This window comes from Nerophis ophidion, linkage group LG21 (genome assembly GCF_033978795.1).
Source record: "Nerophis ophidion isolate RoL-2023_Sa linkage group LG21, RoL_Noph_v1.0, whole genome shotgun sequence".
Taxonomy (NCBI): Eukaryota; Metazoa; Chordata; class Actinopteri; order Syngnathiformes; family Syngnathidae; genus Nerophis; species Nerophis ophidion.
Window position 1 is genome coordinate 29545680 of NC_084631.1, and position 22476 is coordinate 29568155.

The 22476-nt window shown below is 41.0% G+C and overlaps 1 protein-coding gene across 1 annotated transcript in view; it reads left to right on the forward strand.

Annotated features, from left to right (window-relative positions):
• The window catches only part of LOC133540013 (gasdermin-E-like), a 48852-nt gene extending 40277 nt beyond the window's left edge, over positions 1-8575 (forward strand). Inside the window, exons 7-10 of the mRNA XM_061882462.1 lie at positions 1404-1525; positions 1603-1756; positions 1827-1897; positions 7708-8575. Of these exons, the coding sequence (XP_061738446.1) occupies positions 1404-1525; positions 1603-1756; positions 1827-1897; positions 7708-7941 (581 nt within the window). The 3' untranslated portion in view covers positions 7942-8575. The remainder of the gene's footprint in view (positions 1-1403; positions 1526-1602; positions 1757-1826; positions 1898-7707) is intronic.
• Positions 8576-22476: the final 13901 nt, after the last annotated feature.

Sequence of the window (22476 nt, forward strand, 5' to 3'; positions counted from 1 at the left end):
GGGTAGCCATGTCAGCTGCTGGTTTTGGTCCACTATGTTTCATCAAGTCCAGAGTCAATCCAGCTGTGTACCAAGAGCAGTCCATTCTTCCATCTGTTGTAAAGCTCTATGGAGATGATGATTTAATTTTCCAGCATGATCTGGCACTTGCCCACAGTGCCAAAACCACCAGTAACTGGTGTACTGACCATGGCATTACTGTCCGCGATTGGCCTGCCAACTCCACTGTCCTGAACCCCAAAGAGAATTTGTGGGGTATTGTGAAGAAGAAGCTGAAAGACACCAGACCCAATAATGCAAATGAGCTAATGGCCGCTATTGAAACATCCTGGGCATCCATAACACCTCAGCAATGCCACAGGCCGATTGCCTCCATGCCACGCTGCATTGATGCAGTAATCCATGCGAAAGGATTCCTAACCAAGTACTTAGTGCATTAATTGACATTTTTAAATGTTTGATTTTGTTTTGCTGTTATAAATCTTTTTTTTTTTACTTGGTGTGAGGAAATATTCAAATTTTTTGAGATAGGATTTTTGAGTTTTCTTAAGCTGTATGCCATAATCAGCAATATTAAAATAATAAAAGGCTTGCAATATTTCAGTTGATGTGTAGTGCATCTAGAATGTATGACATTTCCATGTTTTTAGTTTCATTACAGAAAATAAAGGACTTTATCACAATGTTCAAATTTTCTGAGACAGTCCTGTATGTATATATATATATATATATATATATATATATATATATATATATATATATATATATATATATATATATATATGCATGAGTATATAAAAATAAATGAGTGTATACACGTGTGTGTGCATATATATATATATATATATAATCAGTATATATGTACAGTATGTGTGTGTGTATATGTATATACAGTATGTATGTATGTATATACAGTTTCTGCATGTGTTGGGTACATCTCTACGCTGCTGATCCGCCTCCGCTTGGGATGGTTTCCTGTGGACGGGACTCTTGCTGCTGTCTTGGATCCGCTTTGAACTGAACTCTCGCGGCTGTGTTGGAGCCACTATGAATTAAACTTTCACAGTCTCATGTTAGACCCGCTCGACATCCATTGCTTTCGGTCCCCTAGAAGGGGGGGGGGGGTTGCCCACATCTGAGGTCCTCTCCAAGGTTTCTCATAGTCAGCATTGTCACTGGCGTCCCACTGGATGTGAATTCTCCCTGCCCACTGGGTGTGAGTTTTCCTTGCCCTTTTGTGGGTTCTTCCGAGGATGTCGTAGTCGTAATGGTTTGTACAGTCCTTTGAGACATTTGTGATTTGGGGCTATATAAATAAACATTGATTGATTGATTGATACATCTGAAGACGTTGAACATAGGACTACCATTTCAGATGTGTTCACCTCAGACTTCTCTCACAGGTTCTGACGTGGAAGATCTTTCCGCACTGGCCGAGCTCCCCCAATCCGCACGGCGTGCCTTGTTCTCCAAACTGCAGGACATTTTGAGGGACGGCGCAGCTCTGTCCTCTCTACAGCTTGTGGTGAGTCAATGTGACGTGAACCTTCTAGATGGGACGTGAACACCAGATGACGTGTTGTCGTTGCCGGCCCGGTTCAGCTGGAGGAAGTGTGCTTTGGTGATCAAGCCGACACGATGCAGCTGGAGGAGCGCTGCCACGGCCAAACCATTTTGCTGTCGGACATTCTGAATCTTTTAGGCCACTCCGCTGCTCTTCTGAACGCAGCTCATCTGTTGGTCAGTGCCCTGGAAGGTGAGAGGAGATCCTCAAGCGCCGTCTTATTTCACAGGCTTATTGTGTGCCCTCTCCTTTGTATTTCTAGAGTTGCCCGATGAAAGTCGGAGCCTCATGGTCGACAGTCAGCATGGATTCTTCGAGTCCTTCTGTAGCTTGGTAAGTCATATTCATCACTGCTCGTCTTCACTTGACAGCTGTAACCCAAGCGTCTTCTTGACCACATTCTACTTTGTCCTTTACTCGTGTTCATAGCTACTCATGAGAAGTCCATACATTATTTTTGTCACTCATAGACAGCGGCAACTACATTTCCAGAAAGCTCAGCACCGGATGTCTCCTTTCACGACTATTTTGATTCTGTATTTTCCGTACAGCTAGCGTCTGTCAGAACCCCAAGATGCAGAGAGGCATTTTGCAGGAAAACATGATTTAAGTAAACACTAAGACAAAAACAAACAAAGGGTTCAAACAAAAAGCGCGCACGTGGACGGAGAACAAACAAAAGGTCTAGCGTGGAAGCTAACAGGTATCTAGCAGGAAACAGAAGTCGTACTTGTAAAATGAAAGAACAAACTGGAAGCAGGGAACAAAAAACAGTAAGCTACAAACATCAACCGAATATAGCTTACCGCTACGCTGCAAAGACACGACAAGGTACGACACGACAGTAGCGATAACACATCACAAGAGCGACAAGAAGTGACATTGACAAATCAATAATCCAGCACTGACTGGAGGAACAAAGCAGGAAAAGTAGGATCTGGCTGATTGACATCAGGTGTGGCCAGGTGCCAATCAGCCACAGCTGAGTGGAAACAAAGCACTCAGGGAGACAAACAGGAAGCTGAACCAAAATAAGATTGCTGACAGTAACTAAGGACAGGAAATACTAAACACATAGAGGAGAAACTAAAACACAAACAAACTGTCAGTGGCAAGCCTGACAGCGTCATCTCCATTACACATTTGAGTTTGGTCTATTCTTTTTGTCATAGTAACAGGAATGCTCTCGTGTTTTTAAGAATTTGCTGCCTTTTTTAACTGAACTCGCGAGCCACTTGCTAAATAGCCCGAATGATAAGAAAAATAGAGGACCTAAGATGGAACCTTGAGGAACGCCATTAGTATAACTAAAGTAGTTGAACGCATGACTGCATGTGAAGTAAACAAGCTAAAGCAATAATTTAGTCACATAAATCACATTACAGTATTAATTTGTAAGAGAGGACTTAAAAGGGTGCCTTGAGGAACTTCTTGGTCATGTCAATGATAAGTTTGGACCCCAGTGTTCTGTTCTTTCAATGCAAAGATCTGACAATGTTTTTTACGGAGGTCCAAGTTCTTCTCGTGTTTTTAGGAATTTGCTGCAAAAAATTTTGTCTCCCAAGTTTGGAACTGAACCAGTATGGTGACATTCCCTGACCTGATTTGGCCCCCGGGCTGTGAGTTAAATAGCTTTGCTTCACAGCAATCCCTCATTTATCGCTGTTAATTGTCTGACCGCGGGAAAATAATTATGTAATAATTAAGGTGGAATCAGGGTTGTACGGTATACCGTATAGTACTGCGGTACTAGTGAATCAAAAATGGTACTATACTTCATTTGAAAAGTACCCGTTCCCAATATTTCACGGCGCAACATCCCGTCATGTCATTGCTGGTTTTACGAGCAGAGGAGCATGTTTGGCAGCACACAATCACAGAGTACTTACAAGCAGACAAGGTGTGTGGATAGAAAAGGGAGAATGGACGCAGTTTGGTCTAAAAAGTAACGATAAAGGTGAAGTTATAACACTGAAACGCCCTCAGGAAGAGGCCCTTTAAAGACCTGCTGAAATGAGATATTCTTATTCAAACGGGGATAGCAGGTCCATTCTGTGTGTCATACTTGATCATTTCGCGATATTGCCATATTTTTGCTGAAAGGATTTAGTAGAGAACATCCACGATAAAGTTCGCAACTTTCGGTGCTAAGAGAAATGCCTTGCCTCTACCGGAAGTCGCAGACGATGACGTCACATGTTGATGGCTCCTCACATATTCACATTGATATTAATGGGAGCCTCCAAAGAAAACAGCCATTCGGACCGAGAAAACTACAATTTACTCATTAATTTGAGCGAGGATGAAAGATTTGTGTTTGAGGATATTGATAGCGACGGACTAGAAATAAACAAAAACAAAACAAAAAAAAACCTGATTGCATTGGGACGGATTCCGATGTTTTTAAACACATTTACGAGGATAATTCTGGGAAATCCCTTATCTTTCTATTGTGTTGCTAGTGTTTTAGTGAGTTTAATATTACCTGATAGTCGGAGGTGTGTCTCCACGCGCAATGTCTCAGGGGAGTCGACGGCAGCTATGGACGGCACAAGCTCAGCTTTTCTCCGGTAAGAAGCGACTTTTTAAACACAATTTTCTCACCGAAACCTGCTGGTTGACATGTGGTCGGGATCCATGTTCGCTTGACCGCGCTCTGATCCATAGTAAAGTTTCACCTCCAGGAATTTTAAACAAGGAATCACCATGTGTTTGTGTGGCTAAAGGCTAAAGCTTCCCAACTCCATCTTTCTACTTTGACTTCTCCAATATTAATTGAACAAATTGCAAAAGATTCAGCAACACAGATCTCCAAAATACTGTGTAATTATGCGGTTAAAGCAGACGACTTTTAGCTGTGTGTGTGTGCAGCGCTCATACTTCCTAAAAACTCGTGACGTCTTGCGTACACATCATCATTACACGACGTTTTCAAGACGAAACTCCCGGGAAATTTAAAATTGCAATTTAGTAAACTAAAAAGGCCGTATTGGCATGTGTTGCAATGTTAATATTTCATCATTGATATTTAAACTATCAGTGGGTAGTAGTGGGTTTCAGTAGGCCTTTAAGGTGGAATCAAAGTTGTATGGTATACCGGTACTCGTATAGTACTGCGGTACTAGTGAATCAAAAATGGTACTATACTTGCTGCTGTGTTGGATTCGCTTTGGACTGGACTCTCGCCGCTGTGTTGGATCCACTATGGATTGAACTTTCACAGTATCATGTTAGACCCGCTCGACATCCATTGCTTTCGTCCTCTCCAAGGTTCTCATAGTCATCATTGTCACCGACGTCCCACTGGGTGTGAGTTTTTCTTGCCCTTATGTGGGCCTACCAGCCCTTTGAAACACTAATGATTTAGGGCTATATAAGTGAACATTGATTGATTGATTGATTGATTGACTTTATTTAAAAAGTACCGGTTCCCAATATTTCACTTCTTTTTTTTACGGGCTTGACGGCGCAACATCCCGTCATGGTTGTATGATCAGAGGAGCATGTTTGGCAACACACAGTCACAGAGTACTTACAAGCAGACAAGGTGTGTAGATAGAAAAGGGAGAATGGACGCAGTTTGGTCTAAAAACTAACGATAAATGTGAAGTTATAACACTGAAACGCCCTCAGGAAGAGGTGCTTTAAACATGACTAGCTAGCTAACAGCTAACATCCATCCGACAGTGTTTTAGCTACTTCTGAATCAGTAATCCTCACCTCCATGGCGACGAAGAATCGGAATTGCATTGATTTATTGAGATCCTCACCCCTACTTAATACAAGTTTTAACATTATGCGAGACCCTTTGGTCACTTTTACTTTCATTTTATGCAACATTGGCCGAGGCTGAGCCGATCAGTGGCCACGCTACTGAACAACTTGCTCTGATTGGTTTGACTTACTCCAGTGGCCAATACTTTTACTTTATTTAGACATTATTATGCTGGAAAATGTACAAAACCGCTGTAGACCGGGGCGGTTTAGCTCGGTTGGTAGAGTGGCCGTGCCAGCAACTTGAGGGTTGCAGGTTCGATTCCCGCTTCCACCATCCTAGTCACTGCCGTTGTGTCCTTGGGCAAGACACTTTACCTACCTGCTTCCAGTGCCACCCACACTGGTTTGAATGTAACTTAGATATTGGGTTTCACTATGTAAAGCGCTTTGAGTCACTAGAGAAAAAGCGCTATATATATATAATTCACTTCACTTCACAAAACCCAAAACCAGTGAAGTTGGCACATTGTGTAATCGTGAATAAAAACAGAATACAATGATTTGCAAATCTTTTTTTAACTTATATTCATTTGAATAGACTGCAAAGACAAGATACTTAATGTTCCAACAGAGAAATATTTTTTTTTTTTTGCAAATAATCATTAACTTAGAATTTAATGGCAGCAACACATTGCAAAATGGCACAGGAGCATTTTTACCACTGTGTTACATGGCCTTTCCTTTTAACGACACAGTAAATGTTTGAGAACTGAGGAGACCAATTTTTTAAGCTTTTTGGATGGAATTTCTTGATGAACTGCTCAAGTTGTTCAACAGTCCGAGGTCTCTGTTGTGGTATTTTAGGCTTCATAATGCGCCACACATTTTCAATTGGAGACAGGTCTAGACTACAGGCAGGCCAGTTTAGTACCCGCACTCTTTTACTATGAAGCCACGCTGTTGTAACACGTGGCTTGGCATTTTCTTGCTAAAATAAGCAGGGGCGTCCATGATATCGTTGCTTGGATGTCAACATATGTTGCTCCAAAACCTATATGTACCTTTCAGCATTAATAGGTGCCTTCACAGATGTGTAAGTTTCCCATACCTTGGGCTCTAAAACAACCCCATACCATCCCAGATGCTGGCATTTGAACTTTGCGCCTGTAACAGTCCGGATGGTTCTTTTCCTCTTTGGTCCGGAGGACACGACATCCACAGTTTCCAAAAACAATTGGAAATGTGGACCACAGAACACTTTTCCACTTTGCATCAGTCCATCTTAGATGAGCTTGGGCCCAGCGACGTTTCTGGGTGTTGTTGATAAACGGCTTTGGCTTTGCATAGTAGAGTTTTAACTTGCACTTACAAATGTAGCGACCAACTGTAGTTACTGACAGTTGTTTTTGGGAGTGTTCCTGAGCCCATGTGGTGTAATCCTTATACACACTGATGACAATTTTTGAGGCAGTACTGCCTGAGGGATTGAAGGTCACAGGCCTTCAAAGTTGGTTTTCAGCCTTGCTGCTTACATGCAGTGATTTCTCCAGATTCTCTATATCTTTTGATGATATTACGGACCGTAGATGGTGAAATCCCTGAATTCCTTGCAATAGCTCTTTGAGAAATGTTGTTCTTTAAGTGTTCGACAATTTGCTCACACATTTGTTGACAAAGTGGTGACCCTCGCGCCATCCTTGTTTGTGAATGCCTGAGCATTTCACGGAAGCTGCTTTTATACCCAATCATGACACCCACCCGTTCCCAATTAGCCTGTTCACCCGTGGGATGTTCCAAATAAGTGTTTGATGGGCATTCTTCAACTTTCTCAGTCTTTTTTTCCACTGGTGCCAGCTTTTTTGAAACATGTTGCAGGCATACATTTCCAAATGAGCTAATATTTGCAAAATAATAAAGTTTTTTCCTGTTTGAACGTTAAGTATCTGGTCTTCGCAGTCTATTCAATTGAATATAAGTTGAAAAGGATTTGCAAATCATTGTATTCTGTTTTTATTTACCATTTACACAACGTGCCGACTTCACTGGTTTTGGGTTTTGTTTTACAGTACATTATATTACTTGTTTTATTTATCATGTCTACTATATTAAGTAAAAACAAGTGTAATGCCATACAGGTGGCATTTTTATGTAAAAAAAAAAGATTTTGATGGTTGTATACAGCTCTTTTTGCTTCAATTGATTGAAGCAAGATATTTATTTTGGGCTGAAATACACTCATTGCGGGCGGTCTGTAACCAATTAAGAGCGATAAATGAGGGGAAACTGTAGTAAAATTATTTCAAGGAAATTGCTTAAGGGAAATCTGTTTATCGTCATTATCCACATCATTTAAATGATAAGAGATAACGTTTTGAAAAAAGACACTTGGTGTTTTAACTCAAGTTTGTCTCTTTCCATCCATGCAGGTGTCAATGCTGAGGCAGAGCAGCCTGCCTCTCCCCATCCAGTCCCTTCCCAGTGCGCTGCAGAAAAAACAAACTTTGCAGCACGCGGAGAGGCTGCTCAGCTCCACCGGTGTGACGCTGAGGAAGGACGGGGATTTCCTGTGTGTGGAGACGGGAGACAAAACTGAAGTGGACCTTCTGGTCCTCAGCCTGAGTGCCCATGGACTCGCTCTGCTGTGCGGCGAGCAAAAATAGGCTTTTCCGGCTCATTCTTTTTCATTCCTTTATTGTATTGCTTATTGAGATTTGTATTATTTATATTCCTATAACATGTTGTATTGTTACTCGAATCATATTATATCGAATCCCTGGAGGTAAAGCACTTGAAGAAAGCACTTACAAATATATATTTCTATAAAAGAATATCATATACATTTTTCTGGTTCAACGTGAAAGAGAGGAGGAGAAAGGTTTGTATTTATTTATGAGGATGTCTTGGAATGTGGTGTGGAGAAGGAAACCGTGTTCTTTGAGTGATGCTACCATGTTATGTCGTGACTTTTCATGCCTGCTGGAATTGCACTACTGTATTACATTCATACCAAAAGTATGCTAAAACTTCTACCAGTTTATTACCAACACGGTATTTTACTATGACAGAAGCTTCTGTTTTTATTATTTTTAGAGAGTCTTTTTTAAATAAATACACATTTATTAGCTATAATGAATATATCTTAATTCCTAAAAGTACATTAAAAGTATGTTATATTTGAGTTATGATATGCATAAACTATCATGTCACAGTGCATGAAGCTGCCTTCGACATGTTCTCGCTTCGAATGTTTTACCTGATAACATATTCCAAAATAAAAGTGTTTATGAATTGTGAGAGTTTTTCTTTGTATTTTTAGGTTTTCTCCACAACAACAGTCGCTGCAATGTTCTCAGGGGGTTTCATTCGTTTTAAATTCCAGAACTGTATAATGTCGCTTCAACTTAATATATGGCTCATTGAACGTCCTGGGAACGTCGTGCACTTTACTCTGGTTAACAACTTTTGTGTTTGCTCATGACATTTGACTGACTGCTGGTTCAACTCATAAAGACATCTTTTTTTTCTCCTTTATTTATAATGTTCAGCATTTGCAAACATATGAACAAAAACTTTTGTGTTTTGTCATTTCCCTGCCTTCTCTTTTATGGTGATGTCTGTTTTCTTCAGTTCGATAGTCCCCAGCGGGGCACACCTGCAAGAAATTTCTACCTAGGAGTATTTAAGCTCGTCACTGACAGCTGGGTCCTGTCGGTTGTTGTCTCCTGCACCTCCCACCTGCATGCGCCTGCTTCACTTCGTCAGTCCTGGTATGTTGTCTCTCCTTATTCCTGCAATACCTCACCTATTTGTGTTTGCTTCCTACCCTCCCTGAGGTAAATAGGATTCTGTGTTGGACTTTTTTACTGTGCTCAATGCGCCCTGGTCTTTTCCCCCCGCCAACCACTGAGGAACCTGTTTTTGTTTGTTCATTCATGGTGTGCACTTCTGCCCCATCGTTTTTTGTTACACTTTTTGGACTTATTAAATGTTCCCCTTTTTGTAATTCTACCTTGCCTCCCGTCTCTACATCCTGGGGAACTTCCTTGATCAGGTCATAACAAAAACAGTGCAGTACAGCGCCAGAGGGTTGTTTAATCAATAAAGTAATTATAGTAGAATGTAAAATATATACAGTACAGGCCAAACATTTGGACACACCTTCTCAGTCCATGCATTTTCTTTTCTTTTTTTAAATGAATATTTACATTGTTGATGGTCACTGAAAGCATCAGAACTATGAATGAATACATGTGCAGTTATGTACTTAACAAAAAAAAAGTGAAATAACTTAAAACATGTTCATCAAGACAATGCCAAGAGTGTGCAAAGCAGTAATCAGAGCAAAGGGTGGCTATTTTGAAGAAACCTGAATACAAAACATTTTTTCAGTTATTTCACCCATTTTTGTTAAGTACGTAACTCCACATGTGTTCATTCATAGTTCTGATGCCTTCAGTGACAATCTACAATGTAAAAAGTCCTGAAAATAAAGAAAACGCATTGAATGAGGAGGTGTATCCAAACTATGGGTCTGTACTAGAGATGTCCGATAACGGCTTTTTTTTGCCGATATCTGATATTCCGATATTGTACAACTCTTAATTACCTGTCGATATCAACCGATACCGATATATAGTATACAGTCGTGGAATGAACACATTATTATGCCGAATTTTGTTGTGACGCCCCGCTTGATGCATTAAACAATTGTAACAAGGTTTTCCAAAATAAATCAACTCAAGTTATGGAAAAAAAAATCCAGTATGGCACAGCCATATTTATTACTGAAGTCACAAAGTGCATTATTTTTTATCAACATGCCTCAAAACAGCAGTTTGGAATTTGGGACATGCTCTCCCTGAGAGAACATGGGGAGGTTGAGGTAGGCGGGGTTGGGGGGGCGCAGGGTTGAGGTGGGGGGTTGTGTAGCGGGGGGTATCCCGGAAGAGTTAGTGCTGCAATAGGTTCTGGGTATATGTTCTGTTGTGTTTATGTTGTGTTACGGTGCGGATGTTCTCCCGAAATGTGTTTGTCATTCTTCTTTGGTGTGGGTTCACAGTGTGGCGCATATTTGTAACAGTGTTAAAGTTGTTTATACGGCCACCCTCAGTGTGACTTGCATGGCTGTTGACCAAGTATGCATTGCATTCACTTGTGTGTGTGTGAAAAGCCGTAAATATCCTGTGACTGAGGCGGCACGCCACGGCAGTGCCTTTAAGGTTTACTGGTGCTCTGTACTTCTCGCTTTGTCCGTGTACACAGCGGCGTCTTAAAAAATCATACATTTTACTTTTTAAAACAAATACTGATCATTTTGAAACCTATACCGATAATTTTTGATATTACATTTTAACGCATTTATCGGCCGATATCGGCAGTCCGATATTATCGGTCATCTCTAGTCTGTACTGCATAGGTAGTTACAGGCTCACACAAGTTCTGTAAATAGTTTACAATTGGAGCATAGCATCATAGTTTTCACAGCCTTTTGGTTGCGACAGGTTGATAGTGTTTCAAAGTTAAGTTTCAGCTCTTTTTTTAAAGGCACAAAAAACAGGTTGGGTATTGAGAAACTTACATTTATTAATATAAAACTTAGCCAATACTATAATGAGGCTGCAGAAGTAAAATTCCTTTTCAATTTTTTTCTCATACTGTGTAAATACAAATAGCACAATGTGGAGGGGGGCGTGGTCGGCGCACCTCCTGCGGGAATCAAGTATATATGGCCCGGCTTCGAAGCCCAGCTGATAGGTGATTAGTAGATTGCCCAGCTGGGACTGATTATCTAATCACCTGTCGCCTTTATCAGTAAGGGCCGCCTGGGGCGTCACTAGACCTAATACTGTACTGAGGCACACCTGGGACACAAATAATTAATATGAGCGTGCAAAGCGCGTAAGCAACAACATTTTTAGCACTTATTTATCATAAAAAATACATAAATAGTGCTTTAAACTATGAAATCACATCAGATTATGTTGTATGGGTCTTTGATTAACCACCTGAAATTAACTTATGCATTTGACCTACTTGTGCACTTTTTTACTCCAGACTTCTAAACTGCTACTGGTAAAAGCAAAAAGGAAGAGCAATGAATTTTTTTGAAATATATATTGCAGTAATCATCTGCAAATTTAACATCTGCAAAAGTAAAAAAAAAAATTAAGCAGCCCTACATCTATGGGTTCTTTTATATTATTTAATTTCCATTTATGGCAATGTGGCGAATCTTATTTCAGATACACAAAACTAGAAAATATACACAAAACAATAAAGCCACAGTAGTAGAATAAATGAACTGTTGTGTGTCTGTTCAGGGAATCATTTTCTGAGAAGTAAACTGTAACGTCTCCTTTTCATTTTTGCAAAGTGGTCAATCACTCTGGACAGACATGGAAATATTCCAGTAACTGTTATACAGTTGACCAGTGGTTCCCAACTGCTGGGTCGTGACATAAAAGTGGATTGTGTGTCATTTTCAGTGAGTCGCAGTCAGATGTGTGCATGAAAAAAAAAAAAAGTTTAGGGAGAAAAAAATCAAATAATGGCAACACAACCAGATATTTTTAGCCATTTTTCTAGTGACTATTAGTGAGTATTTTAGCAAAAGGCAAACCGACTAACAAGTTGGAGGAGGACTCCGGACAGACATGGAAATATATTTTTAAAAAACCCGATATTTTCAGCCATCTTTCTGAAAACAAATACAGAAATGTTACTATTTTTTCTGGAAACAAAACCAGATGCTTTAGCTGTAGCCATTTTTCTGGTGACAAAACAAGATTATTTTAGTCAAAGTCACACCGATTAACAAGACAAGTCTACTGTGGTATTTTTCTGTGAAATTAGATTAGATTAGATAGTACTTTATTCATTCCGTCAGGAGAGTTCCTTCAGGAAAATTACAATTTTCAGCACAATCCCATTCAAGATCAGACAAACATTACAGGGAGACAGAACAGGATCGCTGACGGGTCTGCCGGCTTCCATCGCCCCTTACAAAAAAAGATGAAATACAGGTAAACAAGGGGGGGGGAATAGAAGATTAAAATGAAATAAAAAATTCGGTCTTAGCCTGGGCCTTGGAGAGGGGGTGCAGACTGAGGCCAAGGGGAAAAAAAACAAAAAACAACAACAACTCATAGCCATAGTACACATCCCTTTTCCATGTGTGTAAGAGGGAAACATCAAACATCAAAGAACACAGAGGACATTAAAGACATTAAAGCAGCAGATACAAGCAGACACTTCTACATACAGCTATGAATAAAAAGTAAAAGAAACATATCCACTGTGGTGGCCTCTGCGGTGTTCCACGCCATCGTCCGCTGGGGAGGAGGGAGCATGGCCAGAGACAGAAGCAGACCCAACAAAGAAACCAAGACAGCCGACTCCACTCTCGGCCAGTGTCCAGTCCGCATGGATGAGCGAGGATACGTCCAAGGTGACTGAGGTGTCCGACACCTGCTCACCCAGTCGAGACACCGCGAAGCCTCTCCGTCCCAGCGCTCAGTGCCAGCTCCGCAGCCCTGTCCCCTCATCCGCATCTCCTCCAGTCCCTCCAAACGGACTCCGGTGTGGCAGAGACCCAGCAGCTGGTCTCCATGGCCAAAAGGCTCCCGGGAGGCAGATCCAGAAGTCCACAAAAAAAAGCACCACAGAGGTCACAAAAGTGGCACCCCTTGTCACACAGTCCCAAAGGGTCCCAGACCAAAAGGCAAAGAAATATAATAACACATGAAAACAAGAGGGAAACACAAAAGGATGATACAAGAGCCACTACAGCAGCGCCATCTTGGAAAAAATAAAAATAAAAAAAAAATAACCTTGAATGATTAAAAAATTTGGCTCACGACTTGATGATATGGAAAAATGTTTTTCTTCCTGAAGATAAACCATTTGAGAAGCACTCAACTCACACATGCTTACTCCAAATCATCATTGATGCAGAACCAGCAGACAATAACCAACATTATGTTTCATGTTCATTGGAAATTCCCCCGACAGCTCGTACAGCGAATGAATATGTTTGTCTTGATACAAGGAATAACGTTAGCTAACTTACCATCAACAATGATGTTGCCTAGCTAGCTAGGACTTCACTTACATCTCTCATTCCTCGCTGCTTCTTCCCTGCTGCGGGTGAATAACTTTCTGATATCCATCTAGGAGTTACAGTTTGAGTCAAATCAAAATCAAAATAATATAATTAACAAATTGTTGTTGGCTAACGTTACCTACCTCACGCAGTGATTCGCATCCCCTCTCTCTCTCTCTCTCTCTCTCTCTCTCTCTCAACTGAAGTCTCTATCGACACGTGATTAAATTACCATATTAATTAGCCATGTGCTCATTGTTACGTGGAGTGAATACAGTAGCAATCAATTACCATACTAAGTACCAGAGGTGGGACCAAGTCATTGTTTTGCAAGTCACAAGTAAGTCTCAAGTCTTTGACCTCGAGTCTCGAGTCAAGTCCCAAGTCAAGACAGGCAAGTCTCAAGTCGAGTCCCAAGTCCTGCATTTTGAGTTTTGAGTCATTTCAAGTCCTTTTAACCACAGACTAATACATTTACACAGATTGTGTATGCTTTTAAAACGCTGTATTTATTTACAGTATAATAAAAAAATTGTGCTGACATTGCACTTCGTAATAGTACTATTAACCAGTTATTTTAAACATTTAACTCATTCCTTTACAGAATGAACACATTTGAAAAAACAAGTACAACTGTACTTATTTGCGCAAAGGTGTTAACATTGTATTTCCATGGCATATTGCATTGTAACTAGTTCCACAGCAGTTTCTATCCTGTTCTTACCTTATCTCATTGATCTCATCTCATACTGTATGTGTGTTGATGTGTGCGTACACATAAAAAACATAACAAATACATGAAAATAACAAGGAACAGAGTTGTACTTTTTAGAATTCACGGCCCTATGGAAAATTAACCAGCCGCCACTGATTATGATGCATTATCATTTTAGGCAAAGTATAAGACAATACTTTCTTAACAGTATAACTGTAATCAGGATAAGTCTTCTAGTAACAATATTCAAATATTAACTTTGTTGGGTAAGACAGAATTTGCTGTTATTCTGAATCCAGTGAAACAGATTGGTGCTTTTAGCTGATATTGTTACGCCGGTTCGGCATTGTGATGCCGGGTTCGATTCCCTCGAGGATGCGTCAAGTGAACACAGCAAAGGTAAGATATACACAATTTATTTAAATAACAAAAAGAGCTATATAACAAAAATGCTGGAGCTAGTAGAATAAAACAAACAAAGGACGCTAGGATATACAAAAATGAGAACTAAACTGGCACATAGACACATTAAAGAGTAAAACAAAACACAGCATGAGAGCTGGAATAAACAAATGGCTGAGCGTGAAAAGCTAGCGAGAATATACATACAATGACAGAGTGCAGGCGTAACTCATTGCGTGAAAGCAAATTAAGTTGTCATGGTGATGAATGTAAATAAGGAAGTACGCTAACAAATGGGATGGGTAGAGTCCAAAACATGATCAAAACATAGTAGGACAATACAAAAGGGGACTAAACATACTAGAAATGTGTGATCCGGAAGCCGGATCACAACAGATATAAAGACTTTCAGGTGTTTATATATGTTTATGTTTAAGTTGGCAGACACTTTTATCCAAAGCAACATACATGAAAAATACATTTAAAACAATCACTGTAAACATGATCATTTAAGGGAAGAATGTAATAGAAAATATTCATACAAAGTGTCAAGACAGAATAAACTATCTGCTGTTGCAGCAACAGAAATACAGTCTATAAGCTATATAGATATCTAATGTATTCATACATTGTTTATGTAGGATATATACATGTGTATATATAACCTAATCATATTGTTTCTTCAATTTAGAAATAGCTGACCGTTTTTTACCCTTCTCTGGGATTATTATTCCCAGTTTTGATCTTGGATGTCTGGTCACTTATAGGATATAAGAATATTCTATTATCTTTAAGCAAACTATGAACACGCCCAAAAATGTGTCCTTTATCACAGTATGACGAAAAACTGTGTGAATATCAGTGGTATTCAGTGAGGTAAAATGAATTAAATGTGCTGACAGTTCATTGCTCCTGCCAAATGAATTGCACTGAGTGGAGTGGATCACCACTCCAAGATGGCGGCCCCGCGTCTCGTCAGCACCAGTGGTCAGTAGTGGTCGATGCTGCGTACCCTTATAAGATGTCAATGGTTATAACGTTAGCAGTGAGTTTACAGCCTCGCTGATTTAACTAAACAGCAAATAAAAGTTACGTTACTCGGCCAATAAACGTTATCTTACATTCAAAACTTACCCTTCTTTGTGCATCTTCAAATGTTGAACGAAGTTGGAAGTTGTTGCGTCTGTCTGTAATCTTCGAACGAACCGCAGGCTTTGCATACGGCAATTTGTTTTTGTTGACCAAGTCATAGTTTTTATACCCGAACAAAACAATTTTTGGCATAACTTTTCCTCACTGGCGTGTTGTTTGAGAGCTTTTTCGTTGGTTTTCCTGCAATTTGATTGGCTGAATGCTGTGTGATGAAAATAATGTGGTTGTAATTTGATTGGCTGTTGTACTGACAGGTAGCGCACACACTGTCACCGCACACACGCTGACAGACACAGACAGATACGGAGCGCTCCTAAATGACTTTTTAATCGTTGGGTTTTGGGGAAAGTAGCAAGTCATGTCAAGTCAAAAGGCTCAAGTACAAGTCATTGATGTTGAAGTCTAAGTCGAGTCGCAAGTCTTTTTACATTTTGTCAAGTCGAGTCTAAAGTCATCAAATTCATGACTCGAGTCTGACTCGAGTCCAAGTCATGTGACTTGAGTCCACACCTCTGCTAAGTAGTATGTGCGCTGTTGTCTATGTTATGTAGACTTAAAACTCTGAAGCGTTTTTTTTTTTTTATTGGTGAAATTTTTACTGGGGCACTGCAGATCAACACTGGGGCTCGTGCCCCAGTGAAATCTGTCTGGCGACGCCACTAGGGGCCGCGGCCATGAGCGAGGAGGGCAGATGAGAGCAGAGCGCGCACACCCGACGACAAAACGAACAATCGACCACGAGCACACGAGACTGAAAAGTCCTGCACATGGGTGAATACGCAAATAAAAGACCTGATTCAAACCTGCTACCCGGGCTCCAGAAGATCCATTGGCCTCAGGAGAACCCTACCCACATAGAGAAACCTTCCCACACATATTTAAGACAGAGCACGAATTTGTCATGCATATTGTCCAAGACTAAACAGATGCCTTGCTTTCACAAGTCCAAAACAGGTGGTAAGCAGTCTCTGGATGCATGGTACATAAGGTGCAGGTAACATCAATGTCCTTCTTGTATCGAACCATCACAGTCCTAACCGGCTAATAACCATGAATGATTTTGAAATAAACCTCTTTGACTTTGTTCGTAAGTAGGAAGAGACCATGTTTTGACCTAGCAGACACCTTTACTCTTGGGTTGTGTTCGGGTCTGCGGGACCCGTTTTCATTTATTATTAAAAGAAAAATCCATCCATCCATCCATTTTCTACCACTTGTCCCTTTTGGGTCGCGGGGGGTTGCTGGAGCCCATCTTAGCTGCATTGGGGCGGAAGGCAGAGTACACCCTGGACCAGACCTCATCAAATTAAGGCCCGAGGGCCACATGTGGCCCGTTAAGCTTTTCAATTTGGCCCGCCGGACATTCCCAAATATTTTTTTTAGATCTTCAAGATGGAATCTGTAGCTGCCATTATGATGTGCAGTGATGCTTTCTAATGACCGTAAGTCTTCAACTATATTAAGCATTTCAATGGTTGGAATCTGTGCTTATTGATGGTCAATCTAAATTTCCTCAAACTGTTCACAGACCAGCAATTAAAGCAGCAAAAATTCCACGTCCTCCACCTCCTGTGGCAACAGAAGAACCCATGCAGCTGGGCACAGCACCCCTGTCTCCTGAAGAAAGGCAGCAGCGCATGAGGCTAAGTCAGTGCCTATATTGTGGGGGATCGGGTCATTTAATTTCCACTTGTCCAGTCAGGCCAAAAAGACCCGACTCACTAGTAGTCCTGGGAGTTTTGGTGAGCTATTCTAAAATAGGGTGTAGTCCCCGATTGTTACTTCCGGCTACCCTTATTAGGTTGGGTAAATTTTCCTTACCTTTGTCGGCATTGATCGATTCTGGTGCGGAGGACAACTTTTTTAGATTTTGAGTTAGCTAAACAGTCTAACATCCCCCTACAGGCACTTAAAGCTCCCATTACAGCCAATTCTCTTAACGGGAAACTTTTGGCTAATGTTACTCACTGTACTGTCACGCTAGCACTTTGCCACTTTGGAAACCACCATGAAGAGATTCAATTTAAGATTATCTCTTCTCCACACACACCACTCGTTTTAGGACATCCTTGGTTGAGTTCGCACAACCCCAACATTTAATGGTTAAATAGTAGAATTATAGGTTGGAGTGAAAAGTGTCACATTAATTACCTTTGCTCTGGCCTGGTGTCAGTTAAGGATGGTCCCTCTAATTCTCTGGAAATCTCCGATCTTTCGAACATCCCTACTTGTTATCATGATCTGGCAGAGGTTTTCAGTAAAGACAAAGCCTTATCTCTTCCTCCTCACCGTCGCGCAATCGAGCTCCTTCCTGGTGCCACCTTGCCCTCTAGCCGCTTGTTCAGTTTGTCACGCCCAGAGAGAGAAGCGATGGAAAAATATCTAAACGAGTCTTTATCAGCAGGTTTAATCCGTCAATCTTCTTCCCCTATCGGTTCCGGATTTTTTTTGTTGTTGAAAAGAAAGACAAATCCTTACGTCCCTGCATAGATTATCGTGGCCTGAATAACATTACTATCAAAAATAAATATCCACTACCTTTGCTCACAGCATCCTTTGGTCCATTACAGGGATCTGTCATTTTCACAAAATTAGATCTGCGCAATGCTTACCACCTCGTACGTATTAGAGAAGGGGACGAGTGGAAGACAGCCTTTAACACCCCCATAGGACATTTTGAATATTTGGTCATGCCTTTTGGTCTTACCAACGCCCCAGCTGTTTTTCAAGCACTTGTGAATGATGTTTTGACAGACTTTCTAAACCATTTTGTTTTCGTTTATCTCGGCGATATTTTAATTTTCTCCCAGTCCCCTGCTGAACATATCAAACACGTCCGTCTAGTTTTACAAAGACTTCTGGAAAACTAATTGTATGTCAAAGCGGAGAAATGTGATTTTCACCGTGACTCTTTGTCCTTTGTGGGGTTTATTATTGAGGCTGGACACGTGAGACCCGACCCCCAAAAAATAAAGGCAGTTTTAGAATGGCCACAGCCAACAAGTCGTCAGAAGCTCCGACAGTTCCTGGGTTTTGCAAATTTTTATAGGCGCTCTATCCGCAACTTCAGCTCAATTGCCCAACCCCTTTGCTGTTTAACATCATCATCAACTCCCTTTTCTTGGACTGAGGAGGCTGAGTCGGCATTCAGAAAACTAAAGGACTTATTCACTACCGCACCAGTGTTAATGCAACCAGACCAAACTCGTCAGTTCATTGTAGAGGTGGATGCCTCGGACTCTGGAGTCGGGGAAGTGTTATCTCAACGGTCTAGCTCTGATAGCGTGGCGCAGTGGAAAAGTGGCCGTGCGCAACCCGATGGTCCCTGGTTCAATTCCCACCTAGTACCAACCTCGTCACGTCCGTTGTGTCCTGAGCAAGACACTTCACCCTTGCTCCTGATGGGTGCTGGTTAGCGCCTTGCATGGCAGCTCCCTCCATCAGTGTGTGAATGTGTGTGTGAATGGGTGAATGTGGAAGTAGTGTCAAAGCGCTTTGAGTACCTTGAAGGTAGAAAAGAGCTATACAAGTACAACCCATTTGTCATTTGATGACAAGCTCCACCCCTGCGCTTTCTATTCTCGTCGTTTTATCCGACTGAAAAGAACTACAATGTAGGGAATCGGGAGCTTTTGGCCATCAAATTGGCACTAGAGGAATGGAGACACTGGCTTGAAGGAGCTGAAAAGCAATTTATAGTCTGGACTGATCATAAAAATCTTTCTTACATTCAAACTGCTAAAAGACTCAATTTACACCAAGCCCAGTGGGCATTGTTTTTCAGCAGATTTAATTTTGTCCAAACTTATTGGTCAGGCTCCAGGAACACCAAGCCAGATGCCCTCTCTCGCCAATTCACCAGTTCTGACTCCCCCTCTGACCCAGTGACCATTCTCCCTTCCACTCGCATTGTTGCAGCCGTTACTTGGGAGATCGAAGCAAAGGTGAAAGAGACTCAACGCACAGATCCCGATCCAGGTAATGGACCCAATAACCGCCTCTATGTGCCTAACTCTGTCCGTTCTCAAGTGTTGCAATGGATCCACACTGCTCGATTTTTCTGCCACCCTGGAGTCACTCGCACACTCAACCTGCTCAAATGTAGATTTTGGTGGCCTTCAATGGATGATGACACACGGAAGTATGTCCTTGCCTGCTCTGTCTGCGCCCAAAACAAGTCTTCACACCGTCCACCCTCTGGACTTCTCCAGCCGCTCCCGGTACCTTCTCGGCCATGGTCTCATATCTCTCTGGACTTTGTCACAGGACTGCCACCGTCCCAAGGTAATACAGTAATACTCACTATAATTGACTGTTTTTCCAATGCCTGTCATTTTGTGGCTCTACCCAAACTGCCGACAGCATTGGAAACTGCAAATCTCCTGGTTAATCATGTCTTCCGTCTACATGGACTGCCGTTGGACATTGTTTCGGACCGTGGACCACAATTCACCTCTCAAATATGGTGGCTGTTTTGTAAGTCAATTGGTGCGACAGTCAGTCTTTCCTCCGGTTTTCACCCCCAATCTAATGGGCAGACAGAACAGGCAAATCAGGAGCTGGAAGCCGCATTAAGATGTGTGACAGAAAATAATCCCACGCAGTGGAGTGCCCATCTTTCCTGGGTTGAGTACGCCCACAACTCTCAATTAAGTTCTGCTACTGGTTTAACCCCCTTTGAAACCTCTCTTGGTTATCAACCGCCACTATTCCCTGAGCAGGAAAAGGAGTATGTAGCATTAAGCTGTAGCATTAAGCTATAGCTTAATGCTACATAGCATATAGCTAATCGTGGACTAGCTTATAAGAGCATTTAGCATATAAAAGTCCGGTTTTTACAACAATTTAACAACTTTTACCCCGTACTTTATCAACAAGTCAGTGTGCATTCTTATGAGCGACAACCTAAACGTTTATAAAACAAAGAATCAAGAGAGATATCGTGCGGCCTGGGCTAGCTTTAGCTAGCAAGTTCCTTTGTTTGCGACGCGAGCCGTAGCTTGCTCGCAAAGCATCAAAATATACATAGCAATTTCGGCAGAATATGTTAAAATACATATTGCTATTCCATTTGAAATAAAATAGCCTTTTTTACAGAATAAATAGTTTTACTTAGTCCTTAAGTAATACTAAACAATGTCATTACAATCATACATAAATGATGTTGGAAACACAAAAGCCCCAATCTTTACTATGAATGTATATAGCAAGAAATTACTTACATTCGAGCTAGTCCGTCGAAGTTCGATCGTCGTGCAGAAAGTAAATTTGAAATGTCTGCGAGGTCATGTGTGTACACATTAGGCGCGCGCCCAGCGTAGGTCGACGGCCAGAGACATAGATCCGCTCTGTATCCGTGTGGGTGGGCCTTTCCTGAGGGGCGGCGCGAATTAGCAAACAGTGCAATTTTCAGAGGCGGAGCTCATCTACGAGGGGCCCAAACGCATGTCGACAGTCACGCGGCTTGGGTGGACTGAAGGCGGACCTGTATAGGAGTATCTTGCTGTGTGGGTTATAAATGCAGCATAAGGATTACTCATAATGCCGTGCATCCGTGACTCTTGGCTACCTGTATATTATACACGTGCCCCCAACCCCGCCCACCTCAACCAACGCGGGGGGGGGGGGGGGGGGGGGGGGTGCTGCGGGTGTATGGTGTAGCCAGGAGTTGTGGATGCATTGCATTCCGGGTAAGTGTTATGCTACGTTTATAATGTGTTAGAGAGCCAATGTTCTCCAGAAATGTGTTTGGTGTGGGTTCACAGAGTGTGGCGCATATTATTAAGAGTGTTAAAGTTGTTTTATATCACAACCATTAGTGTGATCTGTATGGCTGTGGAACAAGACCCCTGGTTTACACATAGAATTAGCAAAAAAAGACTCCACCTCCATTTTGTAAAAGACGGTAGGGGAAGTGCCACTCGCGACGTCACAAATTTGTTCCAGCGGCAAAAGTATTAATTTGGGAGCGAATTTGCCCCGGCAGTAATTCCAGGCAGGCGCTCAAAGCAGGCGCACATTACATGCCCAGCGGCTACTCAAGGAAATACGATATTTCTTATATATAGACATATAAATATATATATATATATATATATATGTATATATATATATATATATATATATATATATATATATATATAGCTGTAATTCACTGAAATTCAAGCATTTCTTATATATATAATATATATAGAGCTGTAATTCAATGAAATTCAAGTATCTATTTCATATATATATACATATAAATATAGAAGAAATACTTGAATTTCAGGGACTATATATATATATATATATATATATATATATATATATATATATATATATATATATATATGTATGTATGTATGTATGTATGTATGTATGTGTGTGTGTGTGTGTATGTAAACAAACCCCGTTTCCATATGAGTGTGGGAAATTGTGTTAGATGTAAATATAAACGGAATACAATGATTTGCAAATCTTTTTCAACCCATATTCAATTGAATGTACTACAAAGACAAGATATTTTATGTTCAAACTCGTAAACTTTATCTTTTTTTTCAAATAATAATTAACTTAGAATTTCATGGCTGCGACACATGCCAAAGTAGTTGGGAAAGGACATGTTCATCACTGTGTTACTTCGCATTTTCTTTTAACAACACTCAATAAACATTTGGGAACTGAAGAAACTAATGGTTGAAGCTTTGAAAGTGGAAGTCTTTCCCATTCTCGTTTTATGTAGAGCTTCATTAATGCGCTACACATTATCAATGAATCAATGGGAGAAGGGACAAAAAAAATAATAAAAAAATGGGTAATGTATTATTTTGCATTCTGGAGGAA